The 20,289-nt window shown below is 32.0% G+C and overlaps 1 protein-coding gene and 1 long non-coding RNA gene across 4 annotated transcripts in view; both read right to left on the bottom strand.

Annotated features, from left to right (window-relative positions):
- Positions 1 to 20,289, bottom strand: part of LOC311617055 — a 316,342-nt gene that overhangs the window by 96,554 nt on the left and 199,499 nt on the right. The window lies entirely within an intron of this gene.
- The window catches only part of TBCK (TBC1 domain containing kinase), a 146,794-nt gene that overhangs the window by 63,941 nt on the left and 62,564 nt on the right, over positions 1 to 20,289 (bottom strand). For all 3 annotated transcript variants that reach the window (XM_084872273.1, XM_084872272.1, XM_084872274.1), the window contains 9 exons: positions 18,860 to 18,998; positions 17,163 to 17,262; positions 14,963 to 15,012; positions 14,673 to 14,802; positions 12,883 to 12,981; positions 10,931 to 10,993; positions 10,327 to 10,453; positions 9,075 to 9,125; positions 7,417 to 7,500 (listed from right to left, as the gene is read on the bottom strand). In XM_084872273.1, the coding sequence (XP_084728399.1) occupies positions 7,417 to 7,500; positions 9,075 to 9,125; positions 10,327 to 10,453; positions 10,931 to 10,993; positions 12,883 to 12,981; positions 14,673 to 14,802; positions 14,963 to 15,012; positions 17,163 to 17,262; positions 18,860 to 18,998 (843 nt within the window). The remainder of the gene's footprint in view (positions 1 to 7,416; positions 7,501 to 9,074; positions 9,126 to 10,326; positions 10,454 to 10,930; positions 10,994 to 12,882; positions 12,982 to 14,672; positions 14,803 to 14,962; positions 15,013 to 17,162; positions 17,263 to 18,859; positions 18,999 to 20,289) is intronic.

Raw genomic sequence — 20,289 nt, 5'->3', positions numbered from 1 at the left:
TCTTGAAAATGTCAAGGCTGAACACTCAATGTATTCACTACTATTTCCTAATATCCCCAATATCAGATCATTAATTAATTAATGACAAAGATGTGCATTAAACTGTAAATATATACTTCACTGCTTTTCCAAATACATAACCTTTATAATAAAGTTGCATATTTCTCCTCTCTCTTTGTTATTGTTTGATGAGAAAGAAGTTTTAATTTCACATTTGACCACTAGACTTTGGACTTTGACATCTGTCCTCTTTCCTCCTCTTTCTTCCTTTTTCCTCATAGACTTGCTGAATGTAGTGTGACCGCACATCCTCGTTTACCTGGGAAAGTCTCAATTGTCACGCGTAGACTCAGTGACTAGTATACTCAGTGCCCCTTTTAACTCTAAAAAATGTAACAGTTTAGGTTTATAGTCATCCCAGCTATGGGTGGGACTAATGGAACATCACAAAGAAAAAGATACTGCCCTTGCCTTCAAAGGATTTAAAAAGACATGCAGGGAAACAAAAGATTAGAGAAATATTCACCCAATTTTCTTTCCCAGGTTTATATGGTATCCCCCTCCATCTTTTCTGTCCTGACTTTATATAGTATCTCCCTCCATCTTTGCTTTTCTGACTTATAGCCACCACATCTTACAATGCTCCAAATGTGAATATGCCTTGGTTTTATAAACAGTACAAGAATATGTTTAATGTTTTGCCAAAATCCCTATTATTGTTTTTGGGAACAAAACCTAGTATAATGACTTCAAAGAACAGCGTAAAAGTTTTATAGAATAGTTTTCTAGGTTGCTCCTTTCTTAAGTGCAAAATGACATTAAAGTATAGTTGGGTTTTCCACAAAGGATTTATTCCCAATACTAATAGCTAAATGTCTGCCTCTTTATTCACTTGCCTAAAGCTGATTTTTCTTTCTTCAATGGCAGAAAGTACGTGTGTCCTGCAAGTTATAAGCCTATTTTTCAATATCTCTAAAACTACATTCAATATCTCTAAAACTACAATCTCTTTCAAGTACCATCTTTTACATCCACTCTAAGGCTCTATAACTTAGAATAATTTTAGTAATGTTAGGTAACAGAGGCCAAAACTCTGAGTTGTTAAATTAGTACATTAAATTTTAAAGTACTGTGTGTTGCTATTTCATCAACTCAAAAGCAACATGCAGGGGAAAACTTGATAGTGCTTAGAATGATGAATATTAATTTAGGGCAGAAGTAACTAAATTTATTATCTTCTTAAAAATGTCTGCAGGTAAACAGTAAATAACACTATGGTTAACACAACAACAACAACAGAAAACCCGGGATATCTTGAATAAATAAATTTTCTCTCATCAAAAGATGCAAAGCATTCTATGGTCCTATAAATATGCAAATCGTATATATTATATGAAAAACTTTAAATAAAATATTTAAAGTTGTTACTGAATACAGAAACTTTTGATTTCTGTAGAGATGCCTAAATAAATATGCAATTCTACAATCAGACATTAATCAGTTTCATATGACATGCAAACTTTCCAAAAGTTGTGGGAGAAAAGGGTACATGTGATGTTTATGTCAAACAAAATCAATGCTACTTTAAAGTTTAAACCTTAAAACACCATAAAACAAAATGGTGGGGAAGGACAAAGAGGGAAACCAATAAAATGAGATTCGAATATTTCTAACCTCAAGCCTAAAATAGACACTTTGCAGGAAAATAAACCACTATTCTTCCATAAACTTTAGTAACCAATAATCAGTGTACGGTTTCAGCTCCTTCTTTTGCTCTCCATCCCTCTCTTTCCAACTCCATGTATCAGATTTGACTATTGGCTCATTTTCATGTTTTTATTGCAATGTTCTTCCTTGTTCTTTTTATAAAGAATGTCCTTCTCCCTTTTCACCAAATTCCTACTCAAATTTCAAATTCACTATAAGTATCCTCTCTTTTATAAAACTTTCCAGTCTTTGGGACCAAAAAAAAAAAAAAAGATAAAAAAATCAAAATAACATCTCCTCTTCCTCTGTTCTAATACAATAATATGTACACTTATCTCATTACTTAAAATTAATTATTTTCACATTTATTTCCCATATTGTGCTATGAAATCTCTTGGGAAAGGATTAAATATTATTTACCTTAAGAACCTCAATTCCTTAAGCAGTGCCTGGCACAGAGTTAGTACAGGGCAATTATTTATTAAAAGATTAAAGTCACTGAAACTATGCTTTTTCTTATGTAATATTATATATATATCTGTATATATACACACACAGAGAGAGACAGAGTCAATATACAGAGTCAATATAAAAAACTGAACAAATGATTTAAAATACTATGTCTATTATTTTTTTGGAAAATATATATGCTAAATTTTTCATAATGTTAGAGAACATTTATTGGCTGTAAAAAGTTTCAAAATTAACTACCAATTCAAGATTTTAACACAAATTTATACAAATTATAACTGATAAAAGTATTAATACTTAATAATTATAAAGAGGTCTTTTATCATAATATTGAACTTTTAAAGTACATCACTGATTAATGAATCAAATTTAAAAAAGTTTTTTTGGCCTTTCTGATCAGTCTCTCCAAATTCATATGGTGTACAATATGGTGTCTTTTGCATTTCATATATTAAATAAGATCTTGTCTTATTTGCATAATAAGCCTTTTAACAATATACTAACAAAATCTGTAGTTAAAAAAGTGTGAAAACTTTTTTTGGTTGAAAATTCATTATAATTAGATAATAAACACATTGATCTGCAATGTGAAACAATTACAGGAAAAATTAAACCTTTCAAAGGTAAATATTGGGTCGGCAACTAAGAAATTGCGGGTTTCTCACATATATGGCTTCAGTTGAATTTTTAGGTTTGCAGACGTAGTACAAATGTAAAACACATTTTGTTATTTGATAGTTGGCTATTCAGCTGTTAATCAGTAAAAAAAGTTTTTTGATCTGTTTTGTAGTTTTCGTTTGGCGTTCGTTAAAAAATGGAAAATCAAAAGGAACATTTTCGTCATATTTTGCTTTTTTATTTCCTCAAAGGGAAAAACGCATCGCAAGCTCATAAAAAGTTATGTGCTGTTTATGGTGACGAAGCCTTAAAAGAACGGCAGTGTCAAAATTGGTTTGCCAAATTTTGTTCTGGTGATTTTTCACTCAAAGATGAAAAACTCTCTGGTCGTCCAGTTGAAGTTGATGATGCCCTAATCAAAGCAATAATCAATTCGGACTGTCACAGTACAACACGTGAGATTGCAGAGAAGCTTCATGTATCACATACATGCATTGAAAATCACTTAAAACAACTTGGCTATGTTCACAAACTCGATACATGGGTTCCTCACGAAATTAAAGAATCACAGTTAACGCAACGCATTAGCAGCTGCGATTTGCTAAAGAAACGTAATGAAAATGATCCATTTTTAAAACGACTGATAACTGGCGATGAAAAATGGGTTGTTTACAACAATATCAAGCGGAAAAGATCGTGGAGCAGGCCAGGTGAACCAACTCAAACAACATCAAAAGCTGATATTCATCAAAAGAAGGTTTTGTTATCAGTTTGGTGGGATTACAAAGGAATTGTCTACTTTGAACTCTTACCACCCAACCGAACGATCAATTCTGATGTCTACATTGAACAACTAACGAAATTAAACAATGCAGTTGAAGAAAAGCGGCCCGAATTGACAAATCGAAAAGGTGTTGTATTCCATCATGACAATGCAAGGCCACACACATCTTTGGTCACTCGGCAAAAATTAATGGAGCTTGGTTGGGATGTTTTGCCACATCCACCATATAGTCCTGACCTTGCACCATCTGATTACTTTTTGTTTCGATCTTTACAAAACTCCTTGAATGGTAAAAATTTCAATAATGATGATGATGTCAAATCGTACCTGATTCAGTTTTTTGCTAATAAAAACCAGAAGTTTTTTGAACGTGGGATTATGATGCTGCCTGAAAGATGGCAAAAGGTCATTGATCAAAATGGGCAATACATTACAGAATAAAGTTATTTAGTTCCATGAAAAAATTGTCTTTGATTTTCTTTAAAAAATCCGCAATTACTTAGCTGCCGACCCATTTCTGTATTTTATTATTTATTTATTTTTTAAGATATATTTTATTAATTTTAGAGAGGAAGGGAGAGCAAAGATAGAAACATCAGTGATAAGAAAGAATCATTAATAAGCTGCCTCCTGCACGCCTCCTACTGGGGATTGAGCCAGCAACAGGACATGTGTCCTTGACCAGAATCCAACTTGGGGTCCTTCAGTCTACAGGCCAACACTCTAGCCACTGAGCCAAACTGGCTAAGGCAATTTCTGTATTTTAAAATAGGTATCTATACAGAGCCAAAATAATAATAATTACTGTAATGGAAACTATCTCATATGACCCTTGAAAACTGGTCATCCAGATATTATCCAGCCATCTAATAAATACTATAAATAATTCATTTTATTAGTTCTGTTTTAATTGGTTTTTGAAGGTTCTCCAAATGGCTTCATCTCTCTTAAAGTATAGAAATCCAGCTAGGCACTATGCTTTAATAGGGGCCTGACAAATTTGAAAAAATATTATTTCCAGGCTTTTATATGAGAAAGTTCAGCTAATATTACAAGTTCACATTAACTTTAAAAATAACAGCATTCTATTGCTGACTTACATTTAACTGATGATTAAAGAATCACCTTTTTTGTTGCACAACTACTAATGTGATTACTTTTTACCATTAGTGCTTTCAGTTTGTCTTCAGTCACTATTTGACAAATTATTTACATTGCATATTGCCTCTGGTATCATCCAAGGTGCTTTAAATCTACTCTTTTTTTTTTTTTTTCCTACCAGCATAAATAATTTATTGCAAAAATCTCTAATATCGTACAATAGTTACACTGACATTTCACTCAAGAGTATTCTGGGATGGCAAAAGCAGGAGGTAGTGAATACAATAAAAGCGTATCATGTGAACACAGAGTGCTGCAGGGTAGACTTCATGCAATAGCCTACTGGTGTCCAATCATAACCAACTATGCTACCTTGGGCAGGAAGGAACTGAACGAGGCCATGAACCCTCAGTTCTCATTTGGCCAGTGCACCCCAGGTTTCTGGTGCTCCTTTGTGCTTCCTCACTCATAGTCTTATGGGGGATTTGATAAGATCTCTAGCTGCCAGGCTTGTGGTGATACCAATTGACCATGGGGTCCCCAGTCTACAAGAGAAACCCTACAAGAACTTGGGCCTTTATTGAAGCTTCTTTAGACAGGAATGGCTGGAATCTTTCAGAGTACATCGTCCATTGCAAAATAAATATCACTGATAAGCATAATAAGGCAAGTATGAATAAATGTGGAATGCGTACCTATTAGTAAGATATAAGCCATGCTCTTAAAGTACATCACTTCATAAATTCTTAGAAGATAACACTGCATGACTCCTGAACTAACCTACAAAAAAACCACAACTTCCTTCCCCCAAAATATACATTATCTCTAATTATAAAAAAAATCAAAGCAAAATCTTGTTGCTCTCTAAAAAACATCCTTAAATTAATCCCAACTTTATACAAGTCCACATTTTAAGAACATGCAAGGTACTAGGCATATCCATTTCAAAACATTTCTAAATACAAATATAAATCAATAGAATTTGCATTTCAAAATTAACAGAGAGATGCTGGGTCATTATACCAATTTATGTAGTACCTAACTACATTGTAGATACAGAACACTGAACATGAGTTGGTGTGCTTATAAACACAAACAATATTTTATAAAAATTTAAGTTATTGCCGAAACCGGTTTGGCTCAGGGGTAGAGCGTTGGTCTGCGGACTGAAAGGTCCCAGGTTCAATTCCGGTCAAGGGCATGTACATTGGTGTGGGCACATCCCCGGTAGGGGATGTGCAAGAGGCAGCTGGTCGATGTTTCTCTCTCATCGACCTTTCTAGCTCTCTCTCTCTCTCCTTTCCTCTCTGTAAGAAAATCAATAAAATATAAAAATAAAAAAAAATTTAAATTATTTTTCTCTATACTCAAGGTAAATGATGCTAGAAAATGTTTTTATGTGCTGCACTATTTATCCATATTTTCTTCCTTTTATTTTTAGCCTCTTTATTTAATTTACATTTCCATTTTCACTGCCTTTCTAGTTATTTTCTCATTGTATTTATTTCTGATACTCTAACTTTATACTCATGCTAAATAAGTGAAAATATTTCTGAGATCCCACTTATTGAGAATGTTGAATTGCACTCATAGCCTGTATTTGCTGCTTCATATATTCAAACTAAGTGAATTATATCAAACCATAATTATATAAATATAAATAAAACAAAGCAATAGTTTCAAGTGTTGAAATGTAGTTGAATTGATGACATACATTATAAATAAAAAGTTTAAATGACGGCAGTATCTGAAAAGTAGCATACAATTAGTAAATGGGAAAACTATGTGACCAGTTTTGTAGTCAGTCCCAAAGGAAATACAAAAGTATACGAAAATTTTCTGCCCTTAAAACATTTAGATTCTTATTTAAAGATAAGACATGACATATATCATGATAATAATATTAGCAAAATAATTTTAATAACAATAGCAGTAAAATAATAGTAGCAATAGTAAAAACAAAATAAAAGTCATTAGTGTTATCGAAAGTTTCTATGTACCATGCATTGACATATTTTATGTTTTACCTTTACAAGAACCTTTATTTTAGATATTAGGAAAATTATACATAGCAAACATACGTTATTTGTTCAAGATTACAAAATAATAACCCAATTTACATCTGAAACAAAGTTGCCTGATTCAAAAGCATTTATTATTAACTTTGGTTACATTGTACCAAAAAGGAGTTCAAAGAATTATATTAAAAGTTTGACTGTGGCTAGCGAGCATAGTCAAGTAAGAATGTACAGTGGGTTACTCTATGACTTGAACTCTGAAGAAAGGTGTGTATTTTAAGAAAGTAGAAGACAGGAGAAGAATATTTTGGACCTGCAAGCATGGGGAATGAGATGAATGAGAAGTGTCTTTAATATTCTCTTTATTTACATAATTAAATACTGTTTTAACTTTTTACTAATTTATAATAAGCTTGGTCCATGGTGAAAATTTTTATGGGGAGTTTTAATTGTAAGAGAGAAAAATAGCAAGACTTTTATTTTCTTTAACTAGCATGCCTAAATTTGAACTGAACTGAGATCAGATATTGAACAGTCATTGGGGAAAAAAACAACCCTAATTGAGCTTGGAATAAAGACTAAAGTTAAGATCTCTTCACTGCTTTTAGTGGGCATTATCAACCTATTTTATTGTGTCAAAATCATACATTTAACAGAGTATTGGTTACAGGACATAGTATATTCCCTTAAAAAGAAGAAAAGACATTTAATGCTTACCTTGTATTACATGTGAGTTGTCTTTCAAGAAGAAGTTATACAGGTATTTGGGAATAAAAGCAGACATACACGCATATGCCAAGGCTAAGAAAGAATAAGGCAAATGCATACAACAAATTATTTAACTACTATTAAATAAGTTTATGCTAATAATTGATGAAAACACAAAATCTAAGGAAAAAAAAAACATTTGCTCTTTAAAACAGAAAATAATTTGGACAACAAAAGATAACCACCTAGTAACTTTTCAATTTCAAACTATTATTATCCCACAATAATAAAAACCTTTATTATCAGAACATTATTATTCTTAGAGCAATATGTGTAATAATGGCCTATGCCTAACTAAACATAGCAAACTTGTAGTCTAGATAATGAGAAATGTCACAGAATAGTGCATTTTTAAACCAATTAAAATTACAAAATTCTAGTTCTCTTGGATTATGCTATCTCTACTTATTTCCAGTAACCTATGCAAAATTTGACATGAAATAAAATTTGAAAAAACAAAGATTTCGAGAATGAAGCTTCTAGAAAGTTATATATTATATATATGGTAAATACGTTCTATATGTGATGATATCATTACAGATAACTAAACATAGCAAACTTGTAGTCTAGATAATGAGAAATGTCACAGAATAGTGCATTTTTAAACCAATTAAAATTACAAAATTCTAGTTCTCTTGGATTATGCTATCTCTACTTATTTCCAGTAACCTATGCAAAATTTGACATGAAATAAAATTTGAAAAAACAAAGATTTCGAGAATGAAGCTTCTAGAAAGTTATATATTATATATATGGTAAATACGTTCTATATGTGATGATATCATTACAGATGTGAGTCCATTAAGTATAACAAATATTTACTAAAAAATCTACTATAATAAAGGCATTATAACTGGGGAATAAAAAAACAGAAAAAAAATTCAATCATTAAACAAAGGTGCTGCTGCCCTGGTTGGACAGCTCAGTTAGTTGCAGTGTCATCCCATATGCCAAGGTTGTGGGTTCCATCCCCAGTCTGGGAACGTACAGGAAGTAATCAATAAATGCATAAATAAGTGGAACAAGAAATTGATGTCTGTCTGACCCTCTAAAATCAATCACTAATAATTTTTTTTTAAAAAGCTGCTAACCAAAAAAAGGATTACTATAATAGTAATAAGTAACTATAACACAAAACATACACAAATACTTTTCTGAAATACAAAGTGCTGGGTTTAAGAGGGAGAATGAGAAAAGTTTTCAGTAAGAAGGTAGTGGTTGAAATAATAGACTTTGGAGATATAAGATTAATATGAATTCCTTTATAAACTGTTTAGGAAATATATATAGGCTAAACCTAATCTCTAAAGAAGTCAAAATTTTCTCTTATGTTTATAAAAATGGTTGCCAAAGTAGATTAATTTTTTAAGAATAAGTAGTCAGAGTCTTTCTAAATCTCTAGTCACTGCCCGGTCACAACAGAAACTCTCCAATAATAAATTCTTCACATCCTCTAAAATTATACAACAAATTATCTCACAGATATTTATACTATCTCCTAGAAAGCAAACAAGATCCTTACAATAAAAACAAAAACCTTTCATTGTTTGAAAAAAGTATTTTAGAATAATATGCACCACAATTATTTATTTGATAAATAAGCTTACCTTCATTATTGAAATTTAAATATAGAAATGGAGCACAAAGTGAGTCAAGACCTGATGGGGAGGGGTTGAAGAAAAGAATTCAAATAAACACAATTAAGTAGAACTGTAGATATATTCCTTATTCAGTTCTCTGCATTACCTCTTTATAGATTAAACATTATAAGTACTATTCATCAAGAAATATATTATCTATGTGAGTTACTGTGGGGAGTAACCGATAATGACTAGCACATAGTATGTGCCCAATAAAAATCAGATTTTATTATTATCAATATTATTATGAATTTAAGAAAGAAATATATTAATAGCAAAATGTAAAGATGATAGAAGGCTTGGTAAATAGTCCCATTTCTGACCCTGTGTGTTCTTGGCAATGACTTAACATCTCCAGGCATATTTCCTCATCTTAGAGGAGATTTGTCTTATATGTTTTTCTGGTATCACGAAAAAAGACCCTTTAAAAATTGTGCAGTGAAATATAAATATGTGACATATTCCTTTTATTGATACTAATGCTGTTCATATGCTGTCACATTGACAGACTACATAAATCTATCTATAATTGTTCGGAAGACACAGAACTCCTCTAAAATGGACAGAGCTTAGAAAAATATCTTAATTTTAAGTTCGGCTAGAAATAGAGAATTTAAATGTTAAATAAAATAACAACACTGTCCATTACAATAAATTCAAATATAAGACTGGGTAAAACAGATTTCTCATGCATGAATTTATCAATGACCATAAAAAATAATAATGAGAATGGTAAGAATCAAGGATATTGAACATTAAAGATGTTTTTTTAAAGAGATAACAAAATAGTTTATTTGGTATCCTATTTCCTAATTTCCAATAAATAGGTTAAGCATAAATTGTAAGTAAATAAATGGTAAAATATCAACTAGCCCCAAATTATTCATGCTATAAAATTATTTGATTTTTTTCATATACACTGAGACAATGTATCCACAAAGATTACAATCACACAAAATATTCTTTCTACTTTCCTAATTAACATGATGGCAAACTGTCTCACTAAATATCAGGCCTTTAAATGATCTCTACTTGGCATTTAGGCAACGTTTTTTTAAAAAGTTCTCACATAAACCTTTCAATAAATGAATCATAGCTTTAGTATTGACTTTTCTCAAAGCCAAGGATGTTTTGATTATTTTAATTTTTAAAACTGTCAGTCATGCAATATGCTCCCTATACTTCAAAAAGAGTCTTAATAATTGGGGGAAAAAGTTACCTTGCCAATATACAAGATCAGGATGGGATACTACCCAGGCTTTTAATACACGCCTAAATTTTGCATGACCTTCTGGTGATGATAACAGTTCATCATACTGATGGCAACGAGGAATATCCACTTCAATCTGTAAAATAGCAAAAACAGTAAGATGAGACTGTGATTTCCAATAAACCCCAAGGTAAAGAAAATTTTTTTATTATAAATTTCATAATAGATCAATTGCATAATCCTGGCATCTAAAGTATTTGAATTTTATGTTAACACTCTGGAAACAATATAAAGGTTGTGCACTTAAGAAAAACAGACCATTTCTTTTGAAAAAGTACGTATCCAAAAAAATCTTCCTTTACAACATTGTCTAAATAAAGGGCAAATTCTACAGATAAAAGAGTGCAATTACTAAGAAAAATCACTTGGTCTATAGTCCTTTTAGGGATAGTTCTAATTCTAACTTCTGATAGAAAAATTATGCTTACTCAAACAGCATATGAATATGATGGCTGCTGAGCATAATGAAAAGAAGAAAATTCCCTCTTGCCTTTCTATAATTTAAAGATTTGGCAAAATTATCTTAGATTGTTTAAGAAAATCTAAATCATACTTGTCTATCTGTAGGAATTGGAGTATCTTTATCAATTGCATCATACTTGGCATGAATGGCCCCCTGAAAAAAATAAAAAGAGAATAATATTAATTTATCATATCCTTGATAAATTATTAATGTATATAAATATACTTTTTATAAACATCTATCTTTGAAAACCCACCCAATTATAGATGGGAACATTAAAAACCAAAGTATACCTCTTGGAAAAATTCTCTACAGTTTTGGTAATCTGTGATGAAAATCTGGACAACTTGCCATTTTGTTCCAAAAGACGAAAGTGTTGGATGAGTCAAGTAGCAAATGAACACACTTAGTCACACACCCTAGCCTCCACAGCACAATACAGCCTTGTTACTCTCTACTCATTGTTACTTCAAACATCCTCAATTTTGGGGGGGAAGGAAGCACAGGAGGCCATCCCACAAGAAATTTTCCTGTTAAAGTTGGTAATAAAAGCAAATAAAATGGACCTGTTGAAAGGAATGCCAGTTCAGCACAGGAAGTAGAAGTTTGAAATAAATTTAAGAGTAGAACATCACATAGGTATGGAATCACTAAGGGATTAAATGGATCATTTACACTTTTTAATTATACTGGTATAGAAGAAATAACTGAATAAACCATTTCAAATTTAGTCATGTTCAATAGGACCAACAATGGAACAATTTTTTAAACTTAGGTTTACTGCAATGGTGTAGAAAGAACCTCTAATTTGGGGTTCAAAAATTATGACATTACTTGCTGGTACATCAACTACTATGGTACGCCTATTTAATGACAGATGGATAACCTGACCTCAAAAGTCCTCTTGAACTTTACCTTTATATGGCTCTACAATTCTACCTATTAATGTATTATATGGAACAATAGGCATTCTTGTAAAGCAACCACTCAAACTCAAAGATGTTTGTAGAATCTCATGAAAAGAATCAGGAATAAATAAATAAAGTTCTTTTAACAGGGAGTTGAAAAGAATTAAAAATAGCTGAGGGAATTCAGGAAAAAAGTGCATGATTGGCTATTCATAAGACATTGATAAGACAATATCTGAAGGCAGGATGACAAAGAAATTGTCTGGGGAAAAAAACAACAACAAAAAAAAAAATGGGGCAAGAATGGGGCCCCTTATCATGACTGCTGTTACCAGAGTTCTCTGTTAGTACTGTAAGTCACTGTAATAGTTTTGTCACACTTCTCCTTTCCTCACTGCCAACAGATTAGGTTTTATACAAGACAAAGTAGTTTGTCTTGGCAACATAGTTCTTGTGGGATAGATGTGCCAAAAAAGTACTAAATTATGTTTAAAATACATATATTTTTATTTATTTCAGAGAGGAAGGGAGAGGGAGATAGAGATAGAAACATCAATGATGAGAGAGAATCATTGATCGGCTGCCTCTTGCATGTCCCCTACTGGGGATCGAGCTTGCAACCTAAGCATTTACCTTTGACTGGAATCAAATCAGGGACCCTCTAGTCTGTAAGCTGACGCTCTATACACTGAGCCAAACCACCTACGGCTGTTAATGACTTTTTATAAGGTACAAATTGATGGAGGATTTCTCCAAACTTAGAGCCATTTATAAATACGCAAGCCTATTCCTAAATAAACATACTTTATAGGCAGGATAATATGCATATAACTGGTATATATAGTCTTAAAATAATCTGATTTAAAAATTAATAATCAAGATAATTTCTATGAGCTCCATTAAATGAAATATTAAAAAATATAAATCTAACAAATCTTCAATGAAATGTTGTTAATCTATTCTTTTTCTTTAGTCCTTTCACTTAAAATTTCCAAATATTCTTAATGCTTATATTGATATTTTACTACATAACTTCCTATTTGAAAAATATGTATTTGGAAAGTACTTTCCTACTTCTTCCTTCTTCCTCAGTACTATTATAGCCAACTTCTAACTTTCTCTTTTCTTTCTTACCTCAACTCCCAGAAGAGCAGCCCAGGTTAAACCTCTCATCAGTGGAGGAATGTCAACTCTTGCTTCTTTCCAGATTTGATTTTTTTTATAGGGATAAGCCTACAGATGAAAGATATGAAAAATGTTTCAAATTATCAAATAGCATATTTTAGTCTAGAAAATCCTGAATATAGGTCAGTGATAAAGTTGAAAGAGATCTTAAATAAATTTCAAAGTATCTCTGGTGTTATTACTTTGGTATTATTAATACACTAAGAGGCCTGGTTTACAAAATTTGTGCACTTGGAGGGTGGGGATGTCCCTCAGCCCAGATTGAGAGAGGGACAGGCTAAGGGACCCCATCAGTGCATGATCAGGGCTGGGGAGGGACACAGGTTGGCCAGCCAGGGAGGGATCGCGGGAGGACTCCAGGGCATGTCTGGCCCATCTCGTTCAGTCCTGATGGGCCGAACCCCAGCAGCAAGCTAACCTACCAGTCAGAGTGTCTGCCCCCTGGTGGCCAGTGCACATGATAGCGACTGGTCGACCGGTTGACTGCTCTCTTGTGGTCAGTGCACGTCATAGCGAGCGGTTGAGGACCCTTAGCATATCAGTAGCGTTTTACGCTTTGATTGGTTGTATGGACGAATGGACACTTAGAATATTAGGCTTTTATTATATAGGATATTAAGTTGGCAGTGGAATGGTTCCCTATATTCTGTAAATCTTCTATAATACAAACAAAGAGGTGAGCTGATTCTACTGTTTTTAATTATTTCTATTTTGTGATATAAATTAACAAGGAGTCATGTGTAAATAATACTATCAGCTTCATATGGGTTAAATAATTTATGCATATATATATATATATATATATATATATATAAATTATTTTGCATATTTGTAAAATATCAGGTCATATAGAAAGTATTCAATAAATGTGTTATTATTATGGCTACTTCTATAACCTTGCATATAAATTTGTCCCTTTATAAATTTGTACTTTAGGAGAGAGTTCTAGAAAAGAATTATTAGGATAAAGGGTATGGACATTTTTAAGGCTCTTCATATATACTTTCAAATTGCCTTATGCACTGTTTCAATTGACACTTATTCCAAAGGAATAAGAGGTCCAATCTCAATATGCTTTGTTCACTTTACTAATTTGGTTATCAAAAAAATATATAAAATTTTTTCCATTTTTAGTGAAGATAAATATTTTGAATAGATTTACTGGCTAGCTGTATTTCTATTATATTCTTTATCTTTCAATATTAGTACTTTTTCCTGTAGATTTTTAAGTGTTCTTTAAACAGTATGGATATGAATCTATTATCTAATATGATTTTACATATAATCCTACATCATTTTTACTTTTTTACATTTGTTTTTCCTTTTAAGTTTTACTATGAACATGCTTCATTTTTGTAATTAAACGTGTTTTTTTTTTAAAATATATTTTATTGATTCTTTACAAAGAGGAAGAGAGAGGAACAGAGAGTTAGAAACATCAATGAGAGAGAATCATCGATCAGCTGCCTCTTGCACCCCTCCCACCCATTGGGGATGTGCCGGCAACCAAGGTACATGCCCTTGACCAGAATCGAACCCGGGACTCTTCAGTCCACAGACCAACGCTCTATCCACTGAGCCAAACTGGTTTCGTCTTTGTAATTAAATGTTAATCAGAAAAGATGAGCTATAAAAATTAGTTTTCTCATGACATCAAGATTCCCTAATAATTACAAATGAAATAAAAAACACGGATTGTATATGGGCTCTTAGAACACTTTCCATATAAGAATCCCTACCTTGAGCAGCCTGTCGAAGAGAATGATCCTGTTAAGCTGGTACTCGGTGTCCCTCTCCCGGATGATTAAAGGCAGTGTGGCAGCAGCAGACAGTTCATTGCTGCTATTGGAATGAGGTAAATTAGACTGGCTGTAAAAGAGAAACAAAAGGTACAAAATTTAAAACAAACAAAACTCCATATTAAGTGTTTTATTTAGGAAATGCTCTTCATTGAACATATATGTTTGTTACCAATCTAACATAAACAGTGAAGAATATTAAGTGTAAAAGAAGACAAATATATACTCACTCATCTTCAAGTAATGGGTAAAATGCTTCTCCACCAACATCTTTTAATCTCTGTGAATTAAAAGAGAAAATATTATGTTTGAGTTTCTGAGACAGAAACGCTGAACTGCACTTAAAAAGCAGCATAATATAACATTTATGAATTTGTGGGAAGTTCTGAAAAGTATAAAATTTAAAATCCATTCCTATCATAAATATACAAATATATTATGCCCCTAGTGATTAAGTTGAGCTCTGAAGAATAGTTTCTGTATGTTGATTATTTTTAACTCCAGGTGTCTCTGGTGAAAGATATCTACTATGATATTTCCCAAACACAATTCAGGATTTCTGAAATTAGTATAAAATTTAATACATGGATAATATGGTTTTGAATTATACTAGAGGCCCGATGCATGAAATTTGTGCAAGAGTAGGCCTTCCTTCTCCTGGCTGCTGGCACTGGCTTCCCTCTGGCACCCGGGACCCGGGCTTCCCTCCGGCTGCTGGCAGGCACCCGGGACCGGCTTCTCTCACAGCCCGGCTTCATCTGGAAGATTGTCCAGAAGGATAGGACATCTGGTTTAATTAGCATATTATGCTTTTATTATTATACATGAAGGTTATTTTTAAAAGTACTTAAAAAATATAAATCCCTTAATTTAAAACTCAATTTAATTTACTTATTTTTACTTTGTAATTAATACAAACTAATAAAATAAAATTCAAAAAAATTTCACAACATATTTTGAATATGTACGATTCCAATATTAATGAGTTCAATTCTCTTAATTATCTTTTTTAAAAGTCATTCTAATAATGTTTCTCCAATAATAACATAACATGCAGGATGATAGGTATTCTTCAAAAACAGGCCACAGGGTAGTAAAATGAGACACATCTTAAGAGGGTGATTAATGTTATCGCTACCTTGCCTGCTGCAATGCTCTTCAGTGCAACTTCCAACCCGAAGGCAGAGTGCCTGCTCCTATGGGATTGACACAGAGGTGCAAGCTCTGTGTGCAGCCGGCCCTGACCTCCTATTGATTAGAGTCCATATGCACTCACATTAGCATTATTGCCAGAATTTTTAAAAGCCAAAGAAAAATCTTTCATCCAACACTGAGAATCTGGCAAACACTGGTTTTATGCGTGGCTTCTCTTTAAAATTTGACATGCCGTATATGCACTTATCCTATTTTGCCTTTAAATCCTTAGGTATTTCTTTCACAGATTAAAATTCTAAGTAGAAAACTAGTATTTTCCCAAGTTTCACTGCATTATTAATACATAATTTTTAAAGTTTGAGTTTTACTATCCTTTAAATCATAAATAGTACTTTTAAATATATTTTCTGCTGTTTTTATTAATTAAAATTTTAGCATATCAAAGGCAAAAAAGGGGAAAAAAATCTGTACAGAAAGTGTAAGGTAAGAGTTATTCTTTGGTTTCCAAATTACTTTAAAAATCAGCAATGTTAACATTTTTTTCTAGTATTTATAGAAAAATGTTTTTATTTATTTTTGTATTTTTTGTTTTTGCAAATAAATTTTTATTGAAATCTTTTAGAAGAAAATATAGAACATTATACAAAATATATTGATAACTTTGGTATAACTTTAAATAAGTAACAGTAAATAAACTATAACAATTAAACATAGTTAACTATAAAACACTGATAAAAGAATCTAATTAATTAAAAGATACTATTAAAAAACTTAAAGAAGCCAGAGATTAAAAAAAATTTGCACCACATATAGCCAACAAAGACTCTCTATTTGGAATACATTTTAAAAGTCCTCAACTCAGTAAGAAATGACTCAATAAAAAAAAATTGGCAAAAGATGAATCAGTCACACATAGAAGAAGTAAGCAAATAGTCAAAAAACATGAAAGAACTCATATCTATACTATAATCATGAAATTAAACATTAGTATTGTAGTAAAATACCATTCTGCTTCTTTTGGAGCAATAATTTTTAAAAATTTGATACTATGTGTTACCAAATATGTGGAGAAATGAGAACTCTTATGATGGTAAAAAGGTAAACAAAATCACCTTTTAAGCAGTGAGACAATATATATACTAAAGCTGAAGATGTACAGATGCATTTCCAATATCGCTGTACATGGCCTCATACACTAAAGAGACTCTCTTTAAAAAAAAAAAAAAAAAAAAAAAAAAAAGATCTCAGGCAAATTTGCTAAAATAATAATCTTACATTTCTTAGCTGGCATAGTGACAATGTCACAGTAGTATCATCCAATAGTGAGCTTCTATCTCGACCTTGTCCAAAGCTTTCACCATCTTCAAAGAGAAAACTAGAAGAAATTTTAAAAAATTATTATTTTAATGGGTACACAAAATCCAATTTAGTGTTTCTTGTACAAAAGAAATTTTATTCTAAATCATGAATCCTTTCATGAAAGAAATTTTAGATTTAATGGGTTTACAAAAAAATACAACTGCTATTTGAAAATTCTCTAAACAACTAATTTTAAAATATGTGTTGAGTAAGTATGAATATAGTATATAAAAATAAAGCATTTTAGCAATATCAGAGTGTGACTTACACTACTTAAGTTAGGTTCAATACGAAAATTACTTTGCTACTCAAATGTGATCTTGATAAAGTATATATAAGTGAAGAATGATAAAGTTAGAAAAAAGAAAAACCTTACATAATGATCATGATTTCACAGGGGAAAGAATATCGAATAATAAGTGTATGAAATTTGTTTAGAATATCAGAAAATTACTTTGGAGAATTTATATACCCTTTAAAATACTTATTCTTAGAATTTCTCTTATTTTATTTCTTAATTTCTACCCAATTCAATGTGAGCAGTATAACTGAAGTTAATATTTAAAATTAGTTTAAGAGAGAAAAAAAGTAGAGAATCAATAGTCTATTCAAATAATTAACCTAAAATTTAACATGTGAGGAAAAGAAATGATCAGCAGGTGATTTCTACAATAATCTACAATGACAAAATATAGTCCAAAAATCTAAAATTAAAATGTTAGATGGAGCATTGGTGGAAACTCAAGAGATTCAGATTCTTATCTACATGAATAAATGTTAAGAGCAAGGAAACAGCAATAACCTTGGCCCTCAGGGTTGTATTGTTATTTGTAGATTGTTACGTTATTAGATTGTATTCAGTCTAACTTACAGAATGGTGTCCAGGATCTTGTGCAGTTGTGAAGATTTTTCTCAACACTGATTTAGCACCTTAATAATCTCTAAGGCAAGCAAGTACCTTTACATGTACGATTTATAATTGGTAATAGAAAATAGTTTCTCATAATAAGCATGTTAGTTGATTAATTCTTGAATATTACTGTTCTTTCTGACTGGTATCTTTTTCATTTATTGAACACCAATTATTACAAGGTATTCCATAATAATAACTTCAAATGGAGGATAAGCATATCACTTGTGAAAAACAAACAAACAAAAAAAACCCCCAACCAATACACCCTATCTGGTTTGGCTCAGTGGATAGAGCATCGGCCTGCAGACTGAAGGGTCCCAGGTTCAATTCCAGTCAAGGGCATGTACCTTTGTTGTCCAAACATCCCCGATAGGGGGTGTATAGGAGGCAGCTGATCAATGTTTCTCTCTGATCGATGTTTCTAACTCTCTATCCTTCTCCCTTCCTCTTGTAAAAAATCAATTAAAAAAAAAAATAAAGGCCTGTGGTCGTGATGCTGTTATGGCATCATGATCACAGGTGTTTTAAAAAAATATATGTATTTATTAAAAATAATAAAAATATTGATGGTACTTCATTGAAAAAAGAAAGTTACTAACTTCCAATAGCTGTGATAAACACTTAGTTGGAATGGCTATCAAAATTGTTTTTAAAAATTTCTTACTACTTTTTTTTATTTCCACCATTTATCTTTTCTTACTTGGGGAGTGTGCAGATAGGTGGTTTGGGTCGAATAATTTCCTTGTTCACAAGCTCTTTCTCCAAGTCACCTCCAGCTAAACACCAAAGGTAATACACTTCTTCAATTGATCTTTCTGCCAGGTAATCACTGCTTACATCTATTAATGGTAAATTAAAGACAATCACAGTTATCTCACTTTTTGTTTTTATTAAAAGGCAACAGACAATAATAGCTGACATTTTAAAACAGTAAAAACTTAAAAGCATAGTAAGATATCTTTAAAAATATACATACTATAAAATGCACAGAATATGAAATGTACATGTAGTTTCCTGAGAAAAAGTGGAATTTTACCCTCTGGCTCATGGATATATCGGTTATATCTAAGATATCAGATTCTATGTAAAAGGATTAAGGGCAGAAAAAAACATAGAGTAGGCAAACAACACAAACTACTGTATCTTTCATGTCTTGAGTCAATTGCTGCTTCTTTGGAGAAGTGTTTCTTGATGTCTCATGCAGGCTATGCTTCCATTCTGCTATGTTCATATAAACCTTCATTTGTAATCATGATTATGTGACTAAATGTCTGTCTGACTCACCATTTGGCATTAACGTTACTTGAAGGTACAGTGTATGAAACAAAGTAGGAACTTAATAAATATTTAATTGAATGATGGTTAGTAACTATTTCTTGCTATGACTTATTTCATGATGACCTTCCAGTATACTAGTAAGAATAACTTACTAGTGTCACCAAAGCACACATTCTGAGATGTGTAATTATCACAGAGATAAAAAGACAAAGCTGATATTCTCTTAAAATGTTAAGTATAATAGTATGAATGTTCTATCAACAATACAATTTTCAGAGATCATTTATAATACATTATCTATATATATAAAAGCCTAAGTGACCAAACAATCGAATAACTTGTCGACTGGTCGTTATGACGCGTACTGACCACCAGGGGACAGACGCTCAATGCACAGGATTGGGCCCCTCCCTGTCTGGATCGGGCCTGCGGGGGGTCAGGCTCCCTTCTGTCTGGATCAGGCCTGTAGGGATCGGGATAAAAACCGGCTATCTGAGATCTCACAAGAGGTCCCGGATTTCAAGAGAGCACAGGCCAGGCGGAGGGACCCCACCGTTGCATGAATCTGTGCACCAGGCCTATAGTATAATATATAAATGTAGATGTAGTAAAAATTCCATTGGGAATTAGAAGGCCCAATTGTAGTATTAAGATTTGAGATGAAAATGGGACTTTGTTTTGCATAATAAATTTTTGTGTAGTGCCACATCCTTTCCTTGATTCTTAAAGTTCTTGCTCAAAAGTAATTTGAATGGAAAGGATTAAAAGTTAGGTTAGTTATATAAAATGCTACGTTAAACATGCCTGGAGTTACCTCTTAATTTCAAGATAAGTGTCCATAAAGTCTCACTA

This window comes from Pipistrellus hanaki, assembly GCF_964339955.1.
Source record: "Pipistrellus hanaki genome assembly, chromosome: 1".
In the NCBI taxonomy this organism is placed as follows: domain Eukaryota; kingdom Metazoa; phylum Chordata; class Mammalia; order Chiroptera; family Vespertilionidae; genus Pipistrellus; species Pipistrellus hanaki.
The sequence above is the reverse complement of the archived record's forward strand: the minus strand, read 5'-3'. Positions and strand labels throughout refer to the sequence as shown.